The 20,338-nt window shown below is 37.5% G+C and overlaps 1 protein-coding gene across 9 annotated transcripts in view; it reads right to left on the bottom strand.

Moving 5' to 3' along the window:
* DNM3 (dynamin 3) overlaps positions 1-20,338 on the bottom strand; it is a 186,643-nt gene that overhangs the window by 156,215 nt on the left and 10,090 nt on the right. For all 9 annotated transcript variants that reach the window (XM_042804531.1, XM_042804487.1, XM_042804492.1 and 6 more), the window contains exon 2: positions 13,317-13,390. In XM_042804531.1, the coding sequence (XP_042660465.1) occupies positions 13,317-13,390 (74 nt within the window). The remainder of the gene's footprint in view (positions 1-13,316; positions 13,391-20,338) is intronic.

Here is a 20,338-nt window from a genome sequence, read left to right as displayed (position 1 = left end):
TTCTTTGTAGAGAAAGTCTCTGCTTCCTTGCTCTTCTGAAATATTTTTCTAGCCAAAGAAGGTAATTTGAAATAGTACAGATAGATTTTTTTCCTAGGTAAGTGATAAAATCTCCACAGAACAGAAGTTTCCTCATTTCTGTATACCTAGCCATGAGCCATGGCTAGATGAAGGGAAAAAAAGAAGAGAAGAAAAGGTTATTTTGGCTGGAGGGAATTGGATAGCTGATACCCACAATAGACCAATCATGGATTTACGTCTAATTGTGCAATCCAGCAATTAAGAACAGCTGAGTTCTAATATCAGTCACTTTCACAATGGCTTTAAAACTGTCTGTGATTTAGCAGTGATCTAGTTTGGCATTTCAGGGCTGCTGCTGTTTCACAAAGATACTGAGTCTTTCCTCACCCCGCCCGCCCCCCTGGCCCTCCCCCCACCCTTTTTTTTTTTTTTTTTAAATCCAAACAGCAGTAGCCATGTGATTACAGGAGTTTGGGAGTGAAAAGTTATTCAACATCCTGCTTTTAGATTTTATTTATATTCTAAAACAAGAGAGCTACACATACTTGAAAGTATGGCATTATGTGTCTATTAAACCCATATGAATCCCACAAGAATCGGCAAACTTTAAAACTATTCATTTCCCGGTGTTGCCTTTCATGTAGTGTTTAAAGGACTGCAGGCAGATATTTAGGATCTTTGAGGATTTTGCCACATGGGAAATATAACATGAGAAGGCAATTTGACACATCTCAGTTTACATGGGTTTTGGTTAACACTGCAATAAATAGTAGTGAATTTGGGAGAAAAAAAGTAAAACCAAACTTTTCATCAATAGGCAAACATACGTGTGTTAATTTCAAAAAAGTTATCCTTCATATTATTTATGCTATCGTAAATATTGGGGTTTTTTCCCTAGTATTAAACCATTCAAAAACCACAAGCTATCAACCAAGACTCCAGTGTGCTGAACAGCAAGAAACGCTAAACAGAAGTATGATATATATGGCACGTATAATTAAACCTAAATTTGCAGATAGCAAATCAGAAAGAAATGAGATCTTTAAATCTTTAATACAGGTTTTTAAAGTGTTGTTTGAAAGGTATAATTTTTTAAAATCCTATTACTAAAAATTGTTGGCTGTTCTTTGGTAAAAATTGCCTCTAGTTTTGCTGTGCTTAAGTTCTTAATTAGTTGTTAGCGATGTCTTAAGATCTACTTTATTTACCTAATTTACCCTTGCTACTCTTCTAGCACACTCCCAGTTGTCATTACTCTGTCGCTTTCAGTTAGAATTAATACCACTCCCAAGTAAGTCATCAACTTACAAGTGATTTTACGTTTTTAGTGGTCCTGGAGAGACCAATAGAAAGTACAAATGGTAAGTCCCAGAAATCAGAAGGGAAATTAAAAGAACCTCCATGTATTATTATTTTGTTCAACTGCCAGGTTTTGAAGATTAGGATCATTGGTGCATTTTTCTTGTAACTTACATTGACAAAATTGAACCAAGGAAAAAAGAAGAGCAACACAACAAAGAGGAAGGAACAGAAAACCACATTTCTATACTGTATGAGAACACAAATACTCAACTAACTGCTTGGCTCTTTCAGTTCACAAATTTTATAATTTACCTATGAGAAAACGTTGATTGTATGAAATATGCTTGTAAAAAAAAAAAATAAATCCCACTGTATAGCCTTTGTTAGATCTGGAAACAAAGCTTTTCAGGTGCTGAGAGGATAGAAAGATATGCCACTGTTTACTGGAATTACACACTTTTTTTTTTCCTTTAGGTGGTTCATATATCTCTCTGAAGGCCCAGGGAGAAAAGGTGGAAATCTTCTCCCTTTTTATAAGGAGCTTAATAAAGATAATACCAGCTTTTTTCGTGACAATCCACCATTACTGTAGTCCTTGTAATCCTTTAGTTCCTGGCTAGCAACCCTGGACAGGGATAACAAGCAAAAACAAAATGCTCAATCATCCAGCAACTGCTGTTTAGACATTTGCTAAGACATACATTCACATCTAAGCAGTTGGTAGAGTTATCTCACTCCTGCACTAGAAGGCATCTACTATGGTAACCTCTTAAATACCACTTGATCAAATGTAGTGTATTTTGAGATTGCTTTAGGGAAATCAGCTATACACCAATTCAACCTAGAGAGTTAAGCCACTAGGACTCAGCCTTCACTACAAAGGGAAACACTACCGCAAAAACTAGGATAAACTATTCCTCTTTTCTCTACCCACGTGTTTCCATCCTGTTCTGTACAGAGGCAATAAAACTAAGAGAAACTGACTAAATAAGTAACCTGACCAAATAACTTTTTACCTTTTTTATTTTCCCAGTAAACCAAGCTTTGAAGGGCGTGGCTATTGATTTTGATTGCAGATTAATTAATAAATAACAATATTCAGAAAGCACAGCTGAATAAACAAAAATGAAGCTGTAATTCAAATCTGCTTCTTTCTTTCAATATCCAGCAATTTTACCATCTAACTTTGGAGTAAAATTCTAGAATGAGGTTCCATTCCCCATACCTAACAGCAAACAAGCAGTAGGGAATACAATCTCTGATTCATTGAATGAATCTGAAGCAAACAGGATTGATACCCATGATACCTGCAGAATTAAACTAGAACTCCACAATGAAGTAGCCATAGCAGAACTGCTAACCAGCCTTTGCTAGGTAAAACAGACCCTATTGCACCAGATTTTGTCCAGTGCTCTGCACTCCTCCTGGGCCTAATCTTGTCATCTTACCCCATTACAATATTTACACTATTCTAATGCATATTTCCTCAGGTTTTTATGTACCACATCGCGCAAAACCTTTCACAGACTCTGCTTCCAGCCTTCTCATGCACAGGGGTTTTTGATTACCACTTTATTTTGAACTATTAATTCCTCTGCAAGAGGCCAGAGGATTTTAACTGAAGTATATGAAAAATGTTTTCCATCTAGGAACACTTGCTTTGAATCTACATTCCTTTACTCACTGTATCTTTGGAAACTCAGCAATGACCCTGACTGAAGAATTGTTTCTTTCTGCTTATTCTTTCACTTGATAGTACAGCCCTGAATCTCCCTCTAGCAAGAAATCTTTCTAAAGACTTGAACTTTTCATTACATAAGCTAGATTTCTTTACTCATTCAGCCACCCAAATTAGCTTAAAAACATGTAATGAGCTCTTATATGACTGACTTAACATTTTAAACATGTAAGATCATCTCAGTTTCTTTAAAAAAAATCTGTACCAAAACCACTTTGAAAGTAAAAATTAAGACAAATTTTTAACAAAATCCAAAAGTAGGGCAGCTTTCAGCTGAAAACCATGCTGTATTAAATAAGAGCAAATGCACAGAAAAGAGACCCTTTTCTCAAGCAAAATAAAAGTTGAATTTGCATGGCATTTTGCTAGCTATTAACTTTTCTCCACATTAGAAGTTACACTGTTTGGAATTTAACTTCTCATGATTAAAAATGAAAATTAACAGTCTGAAGAAAGTATATAACTTGATACTTCAGAACAATATACTTGAGAATTTTCAAACTGGTTGCATGCTGCATGAGTGCAAAACCATCATGCTTGTTATACTAATTGAAGTAAAAAGGACAAAGCTCATGCAACAAAAAAATTAGGAAGGGAGTTAGAAAAAAAGGGAGAAGAAAAAGTCCCATCTAGCAACTTAAACTGAACTGTATTATCAGGAACATAGACAGAAAAGAAAGGTATACAAACAAACTTTCAGTTAGATAAAAAATCAGTGAAAGTATTTTAACTAACTGTAGTGGTCAATACATCAGTAACAACAATCTTTTCATGCTGTATGAAGTGTGGGATCTGTAGTTTAAATTCCTATTTCACCTGCTTATAACAGGGTAAATTGGAATGTGCATTCAATGGGGTGTATTAACTTTGTATCTATAGCATCTGTGGAAAAATTACAAGGAATCAATGAGATTTTCCAATGCACTCTAAAATAAATTATCTAAATGAAAGCAGCAATGCCAAATAGCTAGAAGCTTTGGGAAGTTCAGCACTTTTCACTGGGGTTCTGCAATACCCTCCTACACAAGAAGCCCGTTCACTTCAAAATGGGTGCTCCATAGGCTGCTGCGGGTACATCTTCAGGAATGACATTTACTATTACCAAATTAGTATATTCTGTTTTAAAGCTAAGCTTGTTTTACTTCTGTTTTCTTCATTCAGCTCTCATTATACTTAATCTACATTTAGGGTATGTGAGTCATGAAGATAACTTTTGTAAATCTATTCTTGGAAGATATTAACTATCCCTGAGTTTTGAGCCTCAGAGTCACAGTTCACCTTTCAAATAAAATTAATTATTTCAAAGACTTAAAGATATAGCCCCTAAACTGAACAGTAGATGCAGCAACAGGAAGTTGATCTAATTAGCTACATAAAGCAGGCAGGATTAAGAAGGATCAGGTGGATCAACTGTCTATTTGCTGAATTGATTTGAGGCATACTGACTTTAACATAAATATGTGTTGGAAGTCCTTTTTCTGGCATCTGGAAAAAAACCTTCTACGGTGGAAAACAGGGGGTTTGGAGTATCTCTGTGCCATGGTGGTGGCTCCTGCTCTGGATAAGCAGCGCCTCAGGGGAAAGTCCCCGTTTGGGGGGAACCGGCCCCAAATTGCGATGGAAAAAGGGGGGAAAGGAGAAGGGGGAAGGGGCAGCTTCTTAAAATGCTTTTATAATTTCTGTTGAGAGATAGTTAGGGGGGGGTGTCAAGTTTTTAAAGCCTTTCTATAAATAGGGTTTCTTTGCATTTTAAAAACCTTATATAGACATTTACACTTATGTATCCATTTGCAAATATATAGATTTAGGGTATATAGATGTTTTATATATTATCTATTTCAACTCATATAATATCTATTTAGACATATACATATTTCCATCTGTATCTATTTACACTTATCTATAATGTCATATATATTTATGGAATGACACTTTTAGCCAGACTTGATAAGCACATGCTTTAATGGAATCTTCAGTTTTCAGCTTTCATACAGAGAAGAGTACTAGGAAAACATTTTATTTACATTTTTCTAGGAATGGACATGAAGCCAAGGAAGAAAAAGCAATCCTGCCTAATTTCCAGTTTTCAGGCAAGTATTTTCTGTATAAAGCTGAAGTTATGTTAAGAGAAAGAACAATTAGATAAAAGATTAAAAGACTGTCTTTGATGGGGGGGAAAAAGTATTCTACAAACTCATTCAAAACACCTTGATAACATAGAAAGAAAAAACTACCATAGCGTAGTTCTCTTCAGTGCATTCAACCACAAGCATGATAAGCGATTATTTATCTCTTAAATTTTGATTAAATTAGACAAATCATACAAACAAAAGCTATGGGATAACATTTTTGAAAATGCTCCTAATTGTTCCTGTGAGTTATTTCTCTCTATGCTTTTATGATTTAATCTAGCACGGTGTTATATTGTTATTAACAATAAATAGCCACTGTTGGTTTCAAACCATTTAAATTACATACACACTTGAGATCTTTCATATAATTATCTCTAAACTGAAGAGAGCTGAGTTTGGCACACCATGTGATGAGACACGGAATAGTCCTTATATGAGAGATTTTTTGGAAAACATCCTTGATCCACATCAGGCTGAACCCAAGACCTTTTGAAGTCTGACAAAGCCTAAAGACTTTACCCTATACAGAATAACCTTTTACTAGAGGTCAGGCATTTGCAATAAGACACCTGGATTCAGAACTCTTCTCCAACAGATTTCAAGCAGAATTGTTCAAAGTCTGTGGTGGTATCCAGCCTAGCATACTCAAAAGTTAAGTCTCCAACTTGGAGTTTTCCAAAGAAGTGGCTCATTAAATTACAGGCCTATAGGAAACATTTTAAACATAGAATAAAGGGGGAATACCTTCTATTACTGCATCTCCCATCTTCTAGTCCCCCAGGGAGATGTCACCAAAGCAACAACAGTCTTGTTATCTTCAACAAAGCATTCCACAAAGCCTCAGAATATTTTTCAAAAGAGTAATTTCAGATGAGTCATTTAAAAACATGCAAATAAACATAATGAGCTAAAGTACATTACCTTTTCTTTGATGATGAATTAGCTTTTTCTGAACGAAGTAAATGCAGTTAAATTAATCTATTTAGACTTTTGCAAGTCATTCAATAGTTTTTCATTGACAAGAGAGGCAGTATCAAAAGCGCTTGTTGTCTTATCCAGTGTACAATCCCTCTTCTACTACTCCATTTCTCTAGCTTTGCTAACATGATGAAGATAAAATATTCAGAACTCAGACATTCTACTGCTAACCTTCAAGCAGCAAGGCTACAAGAACTATAAATTTGCTGGCATTTTCTGAAGAAAATACAGAAAATCCTGTCAATGCAGAGGATGACAAGAATATCATAGCAGAAGAGACTAAAAACATTTTAAATAGTGTAGATCTGATGAAAGTAACTAGCATAAAATATCAGGTCGTGTTCTTAGGAATCAGTGAAATGGTTAATTGTAAGAGTAGACACACCAGAGGAGTAAAAGCATTCTTTGATGCAACAGTCTTTCACATCCTTGAAAATTTTTGTTTGTAGAAGAAATATATCTCTGTTCTTTCAGCCTTCTTCTACAGATCATGCTTTCTAAACTTTCCACCACTCACAAAGCTATCCTCCAGGCATTTTTCTTAAAGCTACAGAGGCAGAGATCTCGCCAAAATCTTTCCAGGACTGAAAAAAAGTGAAAGAACTACTTTTAATACTGCATTTATTTTGATTTGTCTTATACAATATTTACTTATGTATTTTACAAAAGCATAACATTGGTGAGTTGTGCTCTGTTAGAGATCCACTGTGAGTAATAGGTCCATTTCTGAAAACCAGCTATCTTATCAAATACTAGCCTTTCAGTACAGAAACAGCCTTTATCCCAGCTGAACTTCTTCCTACTTTGGGGGCATTTCTCTTCTTTTGCAAGCAATCTGGACTCCAATTTTGTCTTCCAGTATATTTCATAGTCTCATTTGTACTTGCCAAATACAAACCTAATAAACACACTCTGTTCTGTCATCCTATCAGTAATACAAAATACTGAACATAACCTGGAGGGATGTCCCTTCCACTCTGTAAACAACTACACATCCATCTTATAGGGGTCTTTTCTAGACCGTGTTTCTGGGGGTTGTTTATAATTAAAAAATCCTTACTGTACCCAAAATAAGACATCCACCACACCTTTATTTACAAGCCTGATACCCTGTAATAAAAAGATAAATTAGACTGATATGACAGGGATTTTTTCCCCTTGATGAATTTGTGTTGGCTGCTATTCATCTCAAGCACCTTTCAGTTTGTTAGTTAATAACTAATTACAGATTTATTTTTCCTAAAAATGACCTTTGATTGATTTTTCTATCACTTTTCTTTTTTTTTTTTTTTTTTTTTGAAGATGAGTGAAGATAGAGCCTTTTCCCAGTCTTTCAGTGAAGGGATTCTATCTTTCCTGTCACTGAGCATCAACCTGGCATCAAGGAAACAAAACCTTCCAGGCAAAACCCTTTGTAAAATCAAGTGTTCATGCGTACAATTAGTTAGTCCCAGCGTGAGCTGAAACCCATACCCCATTTGAGGGCGCTGATGAGAGAACCGGCTGAGCCCTCAAACACATGGTGCCAGACCCCAGCAGTCGCTGCTGATCAGCTCAGGTTACTCCAGGCACTGTTACTTGTACACACACACAGACAGCAGCAAGGAAGATTTGCAGTCTGCAACCTTACACTAACATTTTAAATTCTGGTTTCAGAGAGGCAGCATTATCCCTCTTCCAGCATATCAGTCCTATCTGGGTGATGAGTCTTTACTGTCTCAGGAAGGAGTCACCAGTCACTACCAGTTTTCCCCTGTGGTGACGCTACTTGTTAGCTTTTGGGGTACACATCTCTACCAGTCTCTACAGCATCCCTGTTTGTCATCTGAATGAGTAGCTGCCAGAGAGTGGGATCCAGAAAACAGGAGCCACTGTCTTCCTTTCCTCCCTGCAACATGCCCAGTCTCTCCCCTACTATTAGCACTGTGGCATCTTTCCAGTTTTTGCCCTTGAAGACCTCCAAACCCTTTCCTGCTGATTAAGTCACTAACATCAGGTGTTAGCCAAGATAAGTAATCTAAATTACTTTTATAAATTTGTCATTTTCTCTTAGAGGACTGGTTTTGCCACCAGATGGCAATAAAAGATGAGTATCTTTGAGGAGAAGTCTCACAACAAAAGATACTTGCATTAAAGCTCAGCAACTTCAACAGAAAAGAGCATCTGTAAGACTTCAGAAAAAAGTCAGAATGTCTTCTGAACCTTACGGTGATTCACTTTCCACTTAGTGTTCTAATTAACAGAACTGGAACACATGTAGCTATTGTACATATGACTCATTCATCTAAAAATGTCCACCTCAATAAACTGTTAATCTGTCACTTCTCTAGCAAAGAGGCTGAAGCAAGACCATGAAGTAAATATGAAATTCCTCCAAAAACAGTTATCAAAATGAGGAAAATAACCCTTCAGGAGCCAAGATATCTTAACATGTAAGCAACAAATAACAGGATTTATACAGCAAGCAACATATTTTTAACAAACAGAAAACCTACAACAAAGGCTTCTCCCAAAACCTAAGTATTTTTTTTGTCATCATGGTTGTTCAAAAACTATACTACACAATCTCAAGAAATCTAGATAATTATTTCACTTCCACAGTCAGGGGAAAGCACAGCAAGAAAAACAACAGACTGCTTAAGGTTACACAGAATGTGTGTCAACAGGAAAAAAAAAAACAAACAAACAAACCCAAACACCTACCTCTCAAGACCTTCTCAGGCTTTTAAAGTCATTGCCTTCCCAAAACTTACTCAGCAGCATCATTTAAAAGTCTCTATCAACTTCTATAAATAGTATTTAATCTTACTGATATATTAGATCAAAGAATCACCAAGCTAGGCAGCATACTGAAAGCTGTGAAACAAAAACTTAGAATGTTTAAGGAAGAGGTTTTAACATATAAATTAAGGTATACCAACTCAGATAACTCAAAGGAAGAAAAACCCACCAGCTCATTGGCCCTCCTTTAAGAAATTATGGTAACACATGACAAATCGTTACAGATTAGCATGCTTAGTGGCAAAACTTGCAGAGCTGAAATGGAATTAATGTACACAGAATTCAGTTATGTTGCTCCAAGACTATTAAACACTAACACAGCCTTGAAACTCTTGTCCCAGCTAGCTTTGTGCCAACACTTGTATCTTAAAGACACATAGGGAAAAATCCTTCTAAAAGCCCTATAGGACTATGTAATGCATTCCTCCTCCTGTAAAGGAATCATGAGCAGAAAAGTGGGAGACCAGCACTCTACACTCATTGATAATTGCTGAAACATCACAACAGTTTAGCATTTAAAACAAATACTGCTTCGTGAGAAAGAATGAGCTCCCTGTATCTTATGCAGCAGCAAAGTACTCAAAAAAGTAGCATGTCTTTTGTCTGAATTTAGACATCAGACTCACAAAACAAACTGTCCTCACATCCAATTTCTCACCCAGGAAAAGAGCAGGTGGAATTCCTCCCATGTGCATCTTCTGAATGGCTAAACTAATTGATCACAGCTGTTTTGCCTGCCTTGTAAAAGTTCCCAATCAGTCAGCCTCTCAGCTAACAGCACCCTGCCCACACCTGTGTCTTCTAAAAACTCAAAGTGTATCTTTCCAGATGGGACTATTTTCTCTACAACCATTCCGTACTCTGAGCTCCTTCAGAAACTAGCAACAACAAGGGCCCAAGAGTGCTGTTAGGCCTAACACTAGGCATTCCCAGTGCTGTGGAACTGCCCAGGGCCCAATGCAGTGACTAGAGAAAATCAAGCTGCACCTGGATTGCTTAGCATGCTTGATGTCAGATGGGAACTTTTTTGTGTTGTGACTTCTGGGCGGGAAACAAAGCTGCTTTACCAGAATTTAGGTCTGTTTATTACAGAACAAAGGCTGCATGCTTGTTTGTTTCAATTCTCTTCCAGCAAGACATCATATATGCCATTTTTCTTCAGTAGAAGAGGAACAAGTGAACAGAAAACATGAGATTAAGAATGAAAAATTGTGACCCTACCCACAGGACTGCCAATGAACTACTTTGGGATAAGTAATGAGTATCAGCCTCTTGATGCAAGAAGCAAGCCACCTTGGAGCCTCAAAATATTTACAAAATGGAGATTTTTTTTTTTTTTTCCTTTAGCCAGTAGAGTAATTCTTTGGATACAGGCCACATTTAAAATTTCATCTGAAATGCAGTTGAGTCTCTTTTGGGACTGCCCAAAGTAGGATAGTCAAGAACAAGTCAGAGTCTTTTAGAGGACTGTAATTTATTTTTAACATCTATATTTTGACTTATTGTACACTACTAGGTATTGCTCCCATTATCAAATTCAGAGGAAAATAGTCACAACTACTGAAGTCTGACTTGTCAGTTGCAATATTTAATTTTAATTAAATATTGTCTTTGACTTCAAGATTTCAGCAGAGTACAGTATTTGCATGGATGTGGAAGTGCAAATGGCGTAAAGCCATTTAGGAATTGTACTGTTCCCATCAAAATATGCTAGTGATTAAAGGAGGTCAACAGGTCACTACAAAAGAGCTTTGTACTAATCACAGAGAATTTTTTTAAAAAGAGGAAGCGAACAAAATTATATATAAAAAAAAAACCAAACCCAAAACAAACAAAAACCACTCTACATCTCATGAGATAAATTTCTTAGTATTGAATTGGTTCATGTTACACCTTGTATATTCACAGGGGAAACAGCTCTTTACCCAGATGTGTCAGATCTGAAAGATGTTGGAGGGCCCCGATAACTCCTCACAACCAAATCCTGCTGCACCCTTCCATGATATGTCTAACCATATTTATGAGTAGTCAAAATTTCCTCTTACTTGGGTATGCACAAATATCTCAGGTGCCAGTCTATCCCTCAGTGCAATGACTGGAAGTTAAATGAAGTTTTAACTTCCCCATCAATCAAATTCACATTCCAAAAAGATTCTCAGCCAGTTCTAAAATGTTGCTAAAATATCTTGCAGTCACCTCTGAATGCGTAACTTGAAAGTGCCCCCCTCCATCCCAAGGCATACTTTAAGATTAAGAATAGTTACTCTTTTAAGAGTCAAGAAAGATCCTTGGATTAAAGATCAGTTAAACTTGCTACAGCAGCAAGAACCTGATACAGTCCTCTAATTACTTTCTATAACTTTTTATATAATTATGGACTTGATAAAAATCAGTCTAGCATCTGCTTCCTGTAAAAGAACACTGTGCTTCTCTAAGCAATTTTATTTTCTTTTTTTAAAAATAGTTCAGAAAGATAAAGGTGGCTTGAAAGATAAAGTTATTTGGAATTTCACCACCACAAACAACAACAGCGGAACAAAGGTTAAAGAAAGTAACAAAATAATTAAAGCTTGCATTTTAAAAACCTTGGCATCTAATCCCAACCAAGAAATACACAGCATTTCCCAAAGGGAGAAATATGTCTTGACATCCAGGAAACATGAAATCAAGCTGAAGCTTGGTTCTCCAGAATTTTTAATGTTTCTGTTGTGTTACTTAAGCCAGAATGAAGAACTATTTTTCAGCAGAGAAGGTACCTATATGAAACCTATAGGCCTACCTAAAGCTAGTAATGACACGTAAACATATTCATGGGAAAAATACCAGAAAGAAAGAAGCCCTTTCATTGCTCCTCTAACCAAGGGACGATGATGCTTTTAAAAATAGGGCAATACAGACCAGTTGGGGTAAATTTATGATAGATGTCTATGAGTAAGTATTTAACCACTTGAGGTTAGAGTGTAAGAGTTTACTTACTAATTCATATGTCCCTGCAGTTTAGTAATTTTGTTTAGGAATGCCAGCACAGAGCTAAATTCTTTTATTTCTTCTGCTCTTGCACGGTGCTGTGAAAATGAGATGAAGAGTCTGCATAGCTAGGCCTTATTCATGCATTTCTGCATGCTCTGTCAGAGAGCAAAAGCCAGATACGCAGAAATGGCAAGTGTTCATACCTTCAGCTGAAACGAACTTCATCTTTATATATATATAGAGCACTATAAGAATATTACACACTTGAAAATCCTGAAGTTTCTAAGGTAAGCATACAAAAATATTGGATTCCACAGTTTTTCCTTTCTCTTTGACAGAATAAACACTATGGAAAATTTCACAGAGGTATTGGAAGTATGACTGTGCTTTAAAGCAGTAATTCAGAAAAAAACCTGGAGCCTAGGCAGACTGAAGTCTACCTTCCCGATGAACAATGAAAAGACCTTTTAGGAAAAAAATAACCAAAAAAACTTAATTCCACCTCACACATAAGAACAGGCTAAAGTTCTATTGGCAGCTTCAATTTTGTTTCTTTTCCAGCTTCATCAAGTTCCATAATTTAAAGAGCACTTTTTATTTTTAAATGCTGTTTTTGATGTTATTTCATTTCTTTTTACTATTTTAAGAGGAGGTCAACAGTAAACCAGTGATTTTGTTGGTTACATTGGTTTAGAAGCAGCAATAACAACAACAAAAAAAATTAACAATGTAAAACTGTAGCTACTTTTATATATGCTAGGGAACTGAGCTACACAACAGCTCAGTGAAGTGATAAAGTACCCCTTGGAAGAGTACAAAGTGGTGAATTCTGACCAAAGATCTCAATACGTCACATGGCACAGTGGTATACACATACTCTATTTTTATTTTTGACCAGACAAATACACAGAAGCCTTGTTCTCCCCAAGTCTGCCTTCTGCTCTACTTAGTGCAGTGAGCCCAACCAAAAAAGACAAGTCACGAAAACAAGCTGTGTGGAATCAAATCTGTGCGCACTGGATCAAGAGTTGAAGGTAGAAGTACAGCAATTTTGGTGTGTTAACTAATACAGATGTAAAGCTCATCAAGAAATTAATAAATCAATGGTAATTTCTAAAACACTTTGTACGTAATAATGTTTCTCCACTGCTTCAAGTTTGATCTTGGATTAAATTTACTATGTGATCTAGGATTTAGATTTTACCGTTTTCCCAGATAGGACAATAAGATTAGCTAGTCCTGAGCATGCAGTTTTGAAGCAGCAGGCCTTTGCTGCAGACAGTCTAGTTGCACCTTTCTTCACACTGCTTAAGTTTTCCTAGAATTTGTTTTCTTCCTGCTGAGGTACATCAGCACTTTGTCCAGGCATTGAACCAAAAAGAAAGAGAGGTTACCTGTTTTGGCAGTGATGAGTTGCAGGACCAATGGTCGTCTTGTTACAATTCCAGAACCTCGTGGAAGAAAATCCCTAGAAACATTAATAAAATAGTTACTACTCAGAAAGCACTGTCCAGTTACATAACATATTGGACTAATTTGGAACCTCCCCTATAGCTTCAACTGCAATGAAAATGGAAAGTTGGTGGGGACAGATTTATATCAAACACTAGGATAAAATAGGGGTGTTAATTTTGGTTCAAGAGAGCAGTAGGTTGTTAAACAAAATATGTATTAAAATTAACTGTCTCAAGGCATTAGAAATTCTCTTTCTTCATGACCATCATATATAACATCTCAAAACTCACCTTGCACAGTAAGAGTACTTGAAGCCATGCCCACATTTATTGAGCTGTCTAAATAAATGAGTCCTCAACATATACTTGCTCTGAAGAAGATATGGGCATATGAATACATGCACTCTCACACACCACATCAAAGCTCTGGGCAAACCAAATTGACAGCACTCCACACCTACTCTTCCACACACTTAACTTCTGCCAGTTCAAATCCCCAAATAAACTTTCCAGCAACACACCTGCCCAGAAATTTCTGAGCAAAAGCTGAACCCTAGAAGTACTCCCTAGAAGTACTCTGGGACAGCAGGAGAGTGTCCTTGGACCAGACAGCAAGTGATGAAGCAAACACAGCATCTCCATGATCCTTTCCATGCCTCCAAAGACAGGGAGGATCCCTATGCAACTGAAATCCTAGAAAAACTTTGAACCAACAGTTAGTTGCAAAATCAATGATCAGAAACCCACTTTCTTCCAGAGTCTTCCCCAATTGCCATACCTATTAAACTCTTACAAACCTTGAGATGAGGTTTAGTGAGGGGCACTGAAGAGTGCTCCCTTCAAATAAGCATCTTCAAAGGAATAAAATTCAGAGGTAAACAGTTTCACAATCAGCTTAAGCTCATCAAAATCCCTTCCATTTTCCTGCCTTAGCAGGGATGCTGAATCTTGCCTGCCTTGGCAGCCTTGCTAACTCATCTCTCCAGTTCAGGTGAAAAGCAATGCAGCACATGATTAGGGCATGAATTTTCAGCCAAATGGCAGAGCTCATCTGCATGACCTTGTCATCACATGTGCTAGTGCCAGTACAAAGGGTAAGGTAGTGTGTCTGGCAGGGGCAGGGAAAAGGACAGGAGGGTCAAAGGAAGAAAGATACATCCGTGTCAGCCCTTTAGACAGAACTGCTTAGATGGGTCTGCACAAGCCACTTGAGAAACCACATCTTACCTATCATCATTGCATATTGTCATAGTGACCTTGTGCTACTTAACGGATGCCTGATTTTAGCAGTTCCTTTAAGGCAGCACAGAAACCTATAAGGTTTACAACAAGCCTAGAGGTACATCTATGAAAAATAAAACACACAAATATTTGAAACATTGGGATATTATCTGTGCAAATCAGAGTATGTTAGGTCTGAGGAGTCTCAGGTCAAGACAGACTCAGGAAGGCAACAGCAAACCTCCTTCCACAAGCACCAACAGGGTAACAAAGCTTTGGCAGCCTGCAGAAGAGAAATATGGCAACTCTGCCCATGACACAAGCTCTGAAGATTTCCTTCCCAACATAACGTCTAGACATATAAAGATATCACATAAGCAAGCAGCTCTAAAGCTCTGAGGAACAGGACTGTCATCTGTGCCCCGCACCACTTTAGAAGTCCCCAGCATTTTGAATGAAACAATGTTAATTTCTAGATAACATAACTCTCACTTTCTCAGTACCTGTTAGTGCGTAGTTAACACTGTGTCTTTAGTTTGCAGAGTGGTCACACACCTTAACTCCAGCACACCATAAAAGGAGAGGCTGTTCAAACACAAGCTAGCTCATTCACTTCTATACTGAAACACAGATCTGCAGGCAAAAATGGTGGTGCAGCCTGGTCTAGTGAAAAGTGCCTCTGCCCACGGGTGGTGAGTCGCTGGCCCAGGGTGCCCAGAGCAGCTGTGGCTGCCCCCTCCCTGGCAGGGTTCCAGGCCAGGTTGGACGGGGCTGGGAGCACCCTGGGCTGGGGGAAGGGGGCCCTGCCCATGGCAGAGGGGTTAGAACTCTATGATCTTCGAGGTCCCTTCCAAGACAAACCATTATATGATTCTATGAAAAGTACAATTAATTAAGAATTCAAGTCATCTCTAAAACAAAGATAATGTAAAAGCATCATGCATACTGATTTATATCTGCTCCGATGTTTTACAACAGTTATGGCAGCAACAGGATACAAGAACTAGCTTAGAAAGAAGATAAAGGCTTTCAGAAGGTCTATCACAATTTCAATACCTACCAATGGAAAGAAACCTGTACCTCAGTGTAGTGCCATCTACTGATATTTTCTCATGGGGAAGAGCAAAAAATTTTAATAGAAACATTTTCATTTCTCTGTATGCACTGAAATGACAGTAGCCCAGCATGTAGAAAACACCTATTGAGATGACAGTTTCATATTTCGAGTTTCAAGCATGTCATGTCTTATTAAAAATAAATAAATAATTTTTCCATCAGGAAGCTAAAAGAAATTGCTATTCAGGACAAACTGATCACACAAAACAAACTAGGGTCCTCTACAGCACCACATGAGGCAGTAAAATCCTTCTTCAGGGAGTCAAAGGCTGAAAAGACTTATTGATTTTCTGATTCAGACTAAGCACATTCAGAGATAAAGAACATTACATTGATGCAACTCCTAGTTATACAACATTGACCTTCCTTCAACAGCAAAATTAGAAAGAAATGTACGGCAACAATTTTGCTTCAGAACTTTCTCTTAACCTGTCCAAACTAGATGGCATCTGATATCCTTCTCCAATAAACTAAACCACTGTTGAAAAGCCCAGCATCTGTTCAAACAAGCATCAGCAGAGAGAGGTTCCTGCTTGGTGAGAGGGCAAGCTGTGTTGATCACATAATCAGCTTAAACAGTGTGCAGCAGAAGGACATAAGACTTCTGCTTCAGATGTACAGTTTCGAGAGGAAAAAATGACAAATAATGAACCCCTTTTTATTTTCATGGGGAGAATTCAGGAGAAAACTCCTCCCTCCCATATTAACTGCTGAATGTGTATTTTACCTCTCTGAAAGAAACATCAACTTCAATTAATAAATCTGTCCTCACAAGGGCAGGGAATTATCATTGAAAAAAAAAAATGAAATTTCAGCTTCAGCCACAGGGCAATGGCATCTGTGCACTTTCTCTGCACAGCCCAAATCAGATGTTATAAATAAATACCTAAACTCCACTTCTAGAAAAAGATAGTTCCTTAAACACACACGGAAGTGTATGTCAAATCTGAGACTTATCTTGCACTTTTTTAGGAAAAGCAACATAGTACCACGCTATAGTTCTAGCAGCAAGGGAATCATATTAAATAGTGTACAACTGCTTCTGCATAAATCCCTACTTCAACATCCACAAGACAGGATGCAAGTCTTCTATCCCTCCCCTTGATATGGAAAGCTTTCTACACAGCGTTTGTTTGTGAAGCCAGAAACAAAACAAAACAGTGTGTTAGGAACAGCCCCACGCCCTAATTTTTTCACTAAAACATCTACCTAAATAAAATGTTTCTTAAAGAAGAAAGAAGAATAAAAAGCTTCAGCAGCAAGAAATATAATAGGACTGAACACAGTCAAGTGACAAAGTTTCCTTCTGATCAAAAGAATGATGCCCCTCAACGTCCTGATGGCACCCTTAACATTCTTTAAAGGACAGGTTTGAGATAGTTGCTTTTCCAAACCTTTTGGTCAGTGTGTACAGATACATTTAGTGAGAGTTGGGAGCAAACAAAAAAAAAAAAAACACCACATCAGACTTGAAGCAGCTGTAAAGAAATCCATCTATGACAGAGGATGTGCCTGAGAATTTGTGCACAAAGACACCAGCAAGGGAGAAAAAGGGCTGTCTTCTGCAGTGGGGGGTGTAGGCCTGTGAGCACCTGCAGGCACAACTGCAAGACCACTTCACATTAACAAGGTGCAGGAAAAAAGAACGCAACACACTGTGCAAGAATAAAGTTGGGAATGAAATATGCTCCTTTAAAACACATGCATCCCACATTAAGAATCAAGCTACCTTTACATCTTTATTCTCAGATTATTTTCAGCAAAAAGTACTCTGCTGACAACAGCTATACTAGCTCAGCAGCAATGCTGCTGTGACATGACAGTTTGGAGACAGGCAGCAAAGCCTGTCCACTGTTGCCTAGCCAGTACCGAATGGATCAAATGCAAATAAGATGCAAGCAGCCAGGTCTTCTAGAACATCAATAAATCTTCAGTCTTAGAATGCACTCATCTGTTAGAATACCATTAAATATTTTCAAGAGCAAAGTATTTTCAGTGCCAAATAATTTTTGCCCTAAAAAATTATAAACTTACTCATGTCTTACTGCACAACATAAACTATACTGTCTTTGCTCTCCAACACAGTTCATTTTCAGTATCAGAGATCTGGACAGGTATATCTACCAAAACATTTGTTTAATGTGTAAAGGTAATAGATATTAGTTTGAAGTTGACTTGCTAAAACCCAGGTCTCAAAAACTGATGTCACGGGACAGTGAAATATGTTATCAATGGCCACACCAACACCTTAGATTATAATAACAAGACAGTTAGGGATCTGATCTTTGGCACAGTAGACAACTTTACTGTAAGAAAAGAAAATAAGAAGGTTCATGTCTCTGTATGCTGCCTTTCCTTTATCATACCACCCTCTCTGACTGATGCTCATAAAACAAATAAACTGAAAAAGTAATTAGACAAATTATTAATGGGAAGAGTCCCACAGAAGAGGCACGAACACCCTTTCAAATTTCAGAAAGGGCAGAAACCATAGTGAAACGCTGAGAAGCGAACCAGACAGGGGCTCCCTTCAGTGATGTCTCATTATAATGCAGGACTATAGCTTACAAAGACAAGAACATATGTCAAACAAGCAAACTATAAACATAATATGTTCCAATGGGATTTCCAGGTAGGGGAAGTGTTTTCACTTAGGAGCTCTCTAGCACACTAGCAGTATTTATGATGTGAAAAAAAAAAGAAAAAAAGGCAAAAATAGAAGAATCCCCAGGTTGTGTGAAGAGTGATGATTCCTCACCACTTAAAACTTAATCATGGTTTCAAAAGAGTAACTTAAATCTGCTTTACTTTGCCAGTATAGTACTGAGAAATATTCTGCAGTTTGATCTGTTACATAGTCAGTATTATACAGGATAAATGGTTGATTAATTTACATTAATAGCAATATAATTAGTTCATATAAAACATCGGGAGAATCCAGGAAATCAAATAATGGACGAAGATGTCAATGATTACACAATAACTGTACTAATTAAAGAGACAGAAAAAAGTAAAACTGATAGTGGTGAATTGTCAAAAAATTCAGAAGTTCCTCCAAAGAAAAAGCCTACACATTTTCACAAAGGGAAGAAATAAGACAGGCTCAGGACAAGACCCCTAATTCTCTTACAGAGGAGCACAAATGACCCATCTAAATCTATTTCATTTTGCCAAACAACATTAGTAATGTTATTTATAAAAGTTTTTCCACTAACCTTCCCCCAAATGCGGAAAGGCCATATTCCATGGGCTGCTCATATCAACAACACTGCTGCAGTAGCATTCCACACAGGCCTTTATTCCCAAGATTTGCCAAGGACTGCAACGCAGCTTCAATTGCAATAGGAAGCAATTATGCCCAAAGTCAACAGTTTTCCTGGGCCTTTTTCCAACAGAGTGTTTATTGTTTCATACAACTCCAGCTTGGCACACTAGGAACACTTGTGGCTCATACCAGCTGCTGAACCACTGTATCTTGTGCAAAAGAGCACACTGCTTCACAGTGACACCTACACACACATATACTAACAAGCAGCTCCCAGCTCCATGGCAAATGCACACTGTACAGAAGTACGACAAAAGGCTTTCATTTTTCTTGCATTTATCATATTTAACCTCAAAACAAACTGCTACAAAATAACGAAACAGGGAAAAGCATGGTCCAGTGCAAGCCTAAAGAAGAGACACATTAGTAATTTCTGATTTCTTTCCTCATGTTCACTTTCTAAAACCCATAAATCAAACCTAGTTAATTTATAACTAAGGAACTCTTAATGCTAAAAATACACATCTGCAAACCCATTTTGGCAGGCATGTTCTATCTTGCCTTCTCTTGCTCCTGTGATCACCAGCACCACAGAGGACTCAGCAGTAGACCCTTCATGCACTTTTGTTCATTATAAAGCAAGCTATGTCCAAGCAATGTGAAACACTGCATTTAAACAGAGGCTTTCTTAGGAATTAAATTCATAATATCGAGAGGAGTACTTTCTCAGAGGAGGTTTGTCATCACTGACACTAGACATCACTGTATTTATTCTTACTTAGTGGCTTTGGAAGCACAATTCCTCTACCCTTCAAATGTCAGTACAAAGATAACCCCCAGACATTTTCAAGAAGTCACAACAGCTTTAAGGCGCTCTCTCTGTTGTGCTTTGATGTTCCCAACCACATATAATTTCTTTTTTCAGTAGTATACATCACTTCCTACATCACACCAATATTTGTCTATATATGCTCTTCCTTATTAAGCTTAAAGTACAGAGACTCATTCCTATTATCAGTCACCACTTGATCCCTCAGCTCCTTTAATTAGTTACAGAAGAGTAAATGCTTTTTGTTTTAGCACAATGTCTGTCAATCAGGAGAGCCTCCCACAGCTTTGTTCAACGGCTGCAAAATTTCAGCCTAACATAATGGGATTTACATGAAGGTATACAAAATAATTCTTTATTGAGTATCAGTGATACTCATCTTAATTAGGCCTACTAGGCAATCTAAATGCATTAAGAGGCTGTGGATTTTTAGTGATCTCAGATATATTAGCTCCTAAAGCTCAATATCAGCTTTTCCAGGGCTTTTTCTAAACCACACAGCACAGACGCTGGCATCCTTAGCATGACACT

The sequence above is a fragment of the Tyto alba genome, unplaced genomic scaffold (genome assembly GCF_018691265.1).
Source record: "Tyto alba isolate M040663 unplaced genomic scaffold, T.alba_DEE_v4.0 Super-Scaffold_1000006, whole genome shotgun sequence".
Taxonomy (NCBI): domain Eukaryota; kingdom Metazoa; phylum Chordata; class Aves; order Strigiformes; family Tytonidae; genus Tyto; species Tyto alba.
Note: the sequence above shows the minus strand (reverse complement) of the source record. Positions and strands in the feature narration are given on the sequence as shown.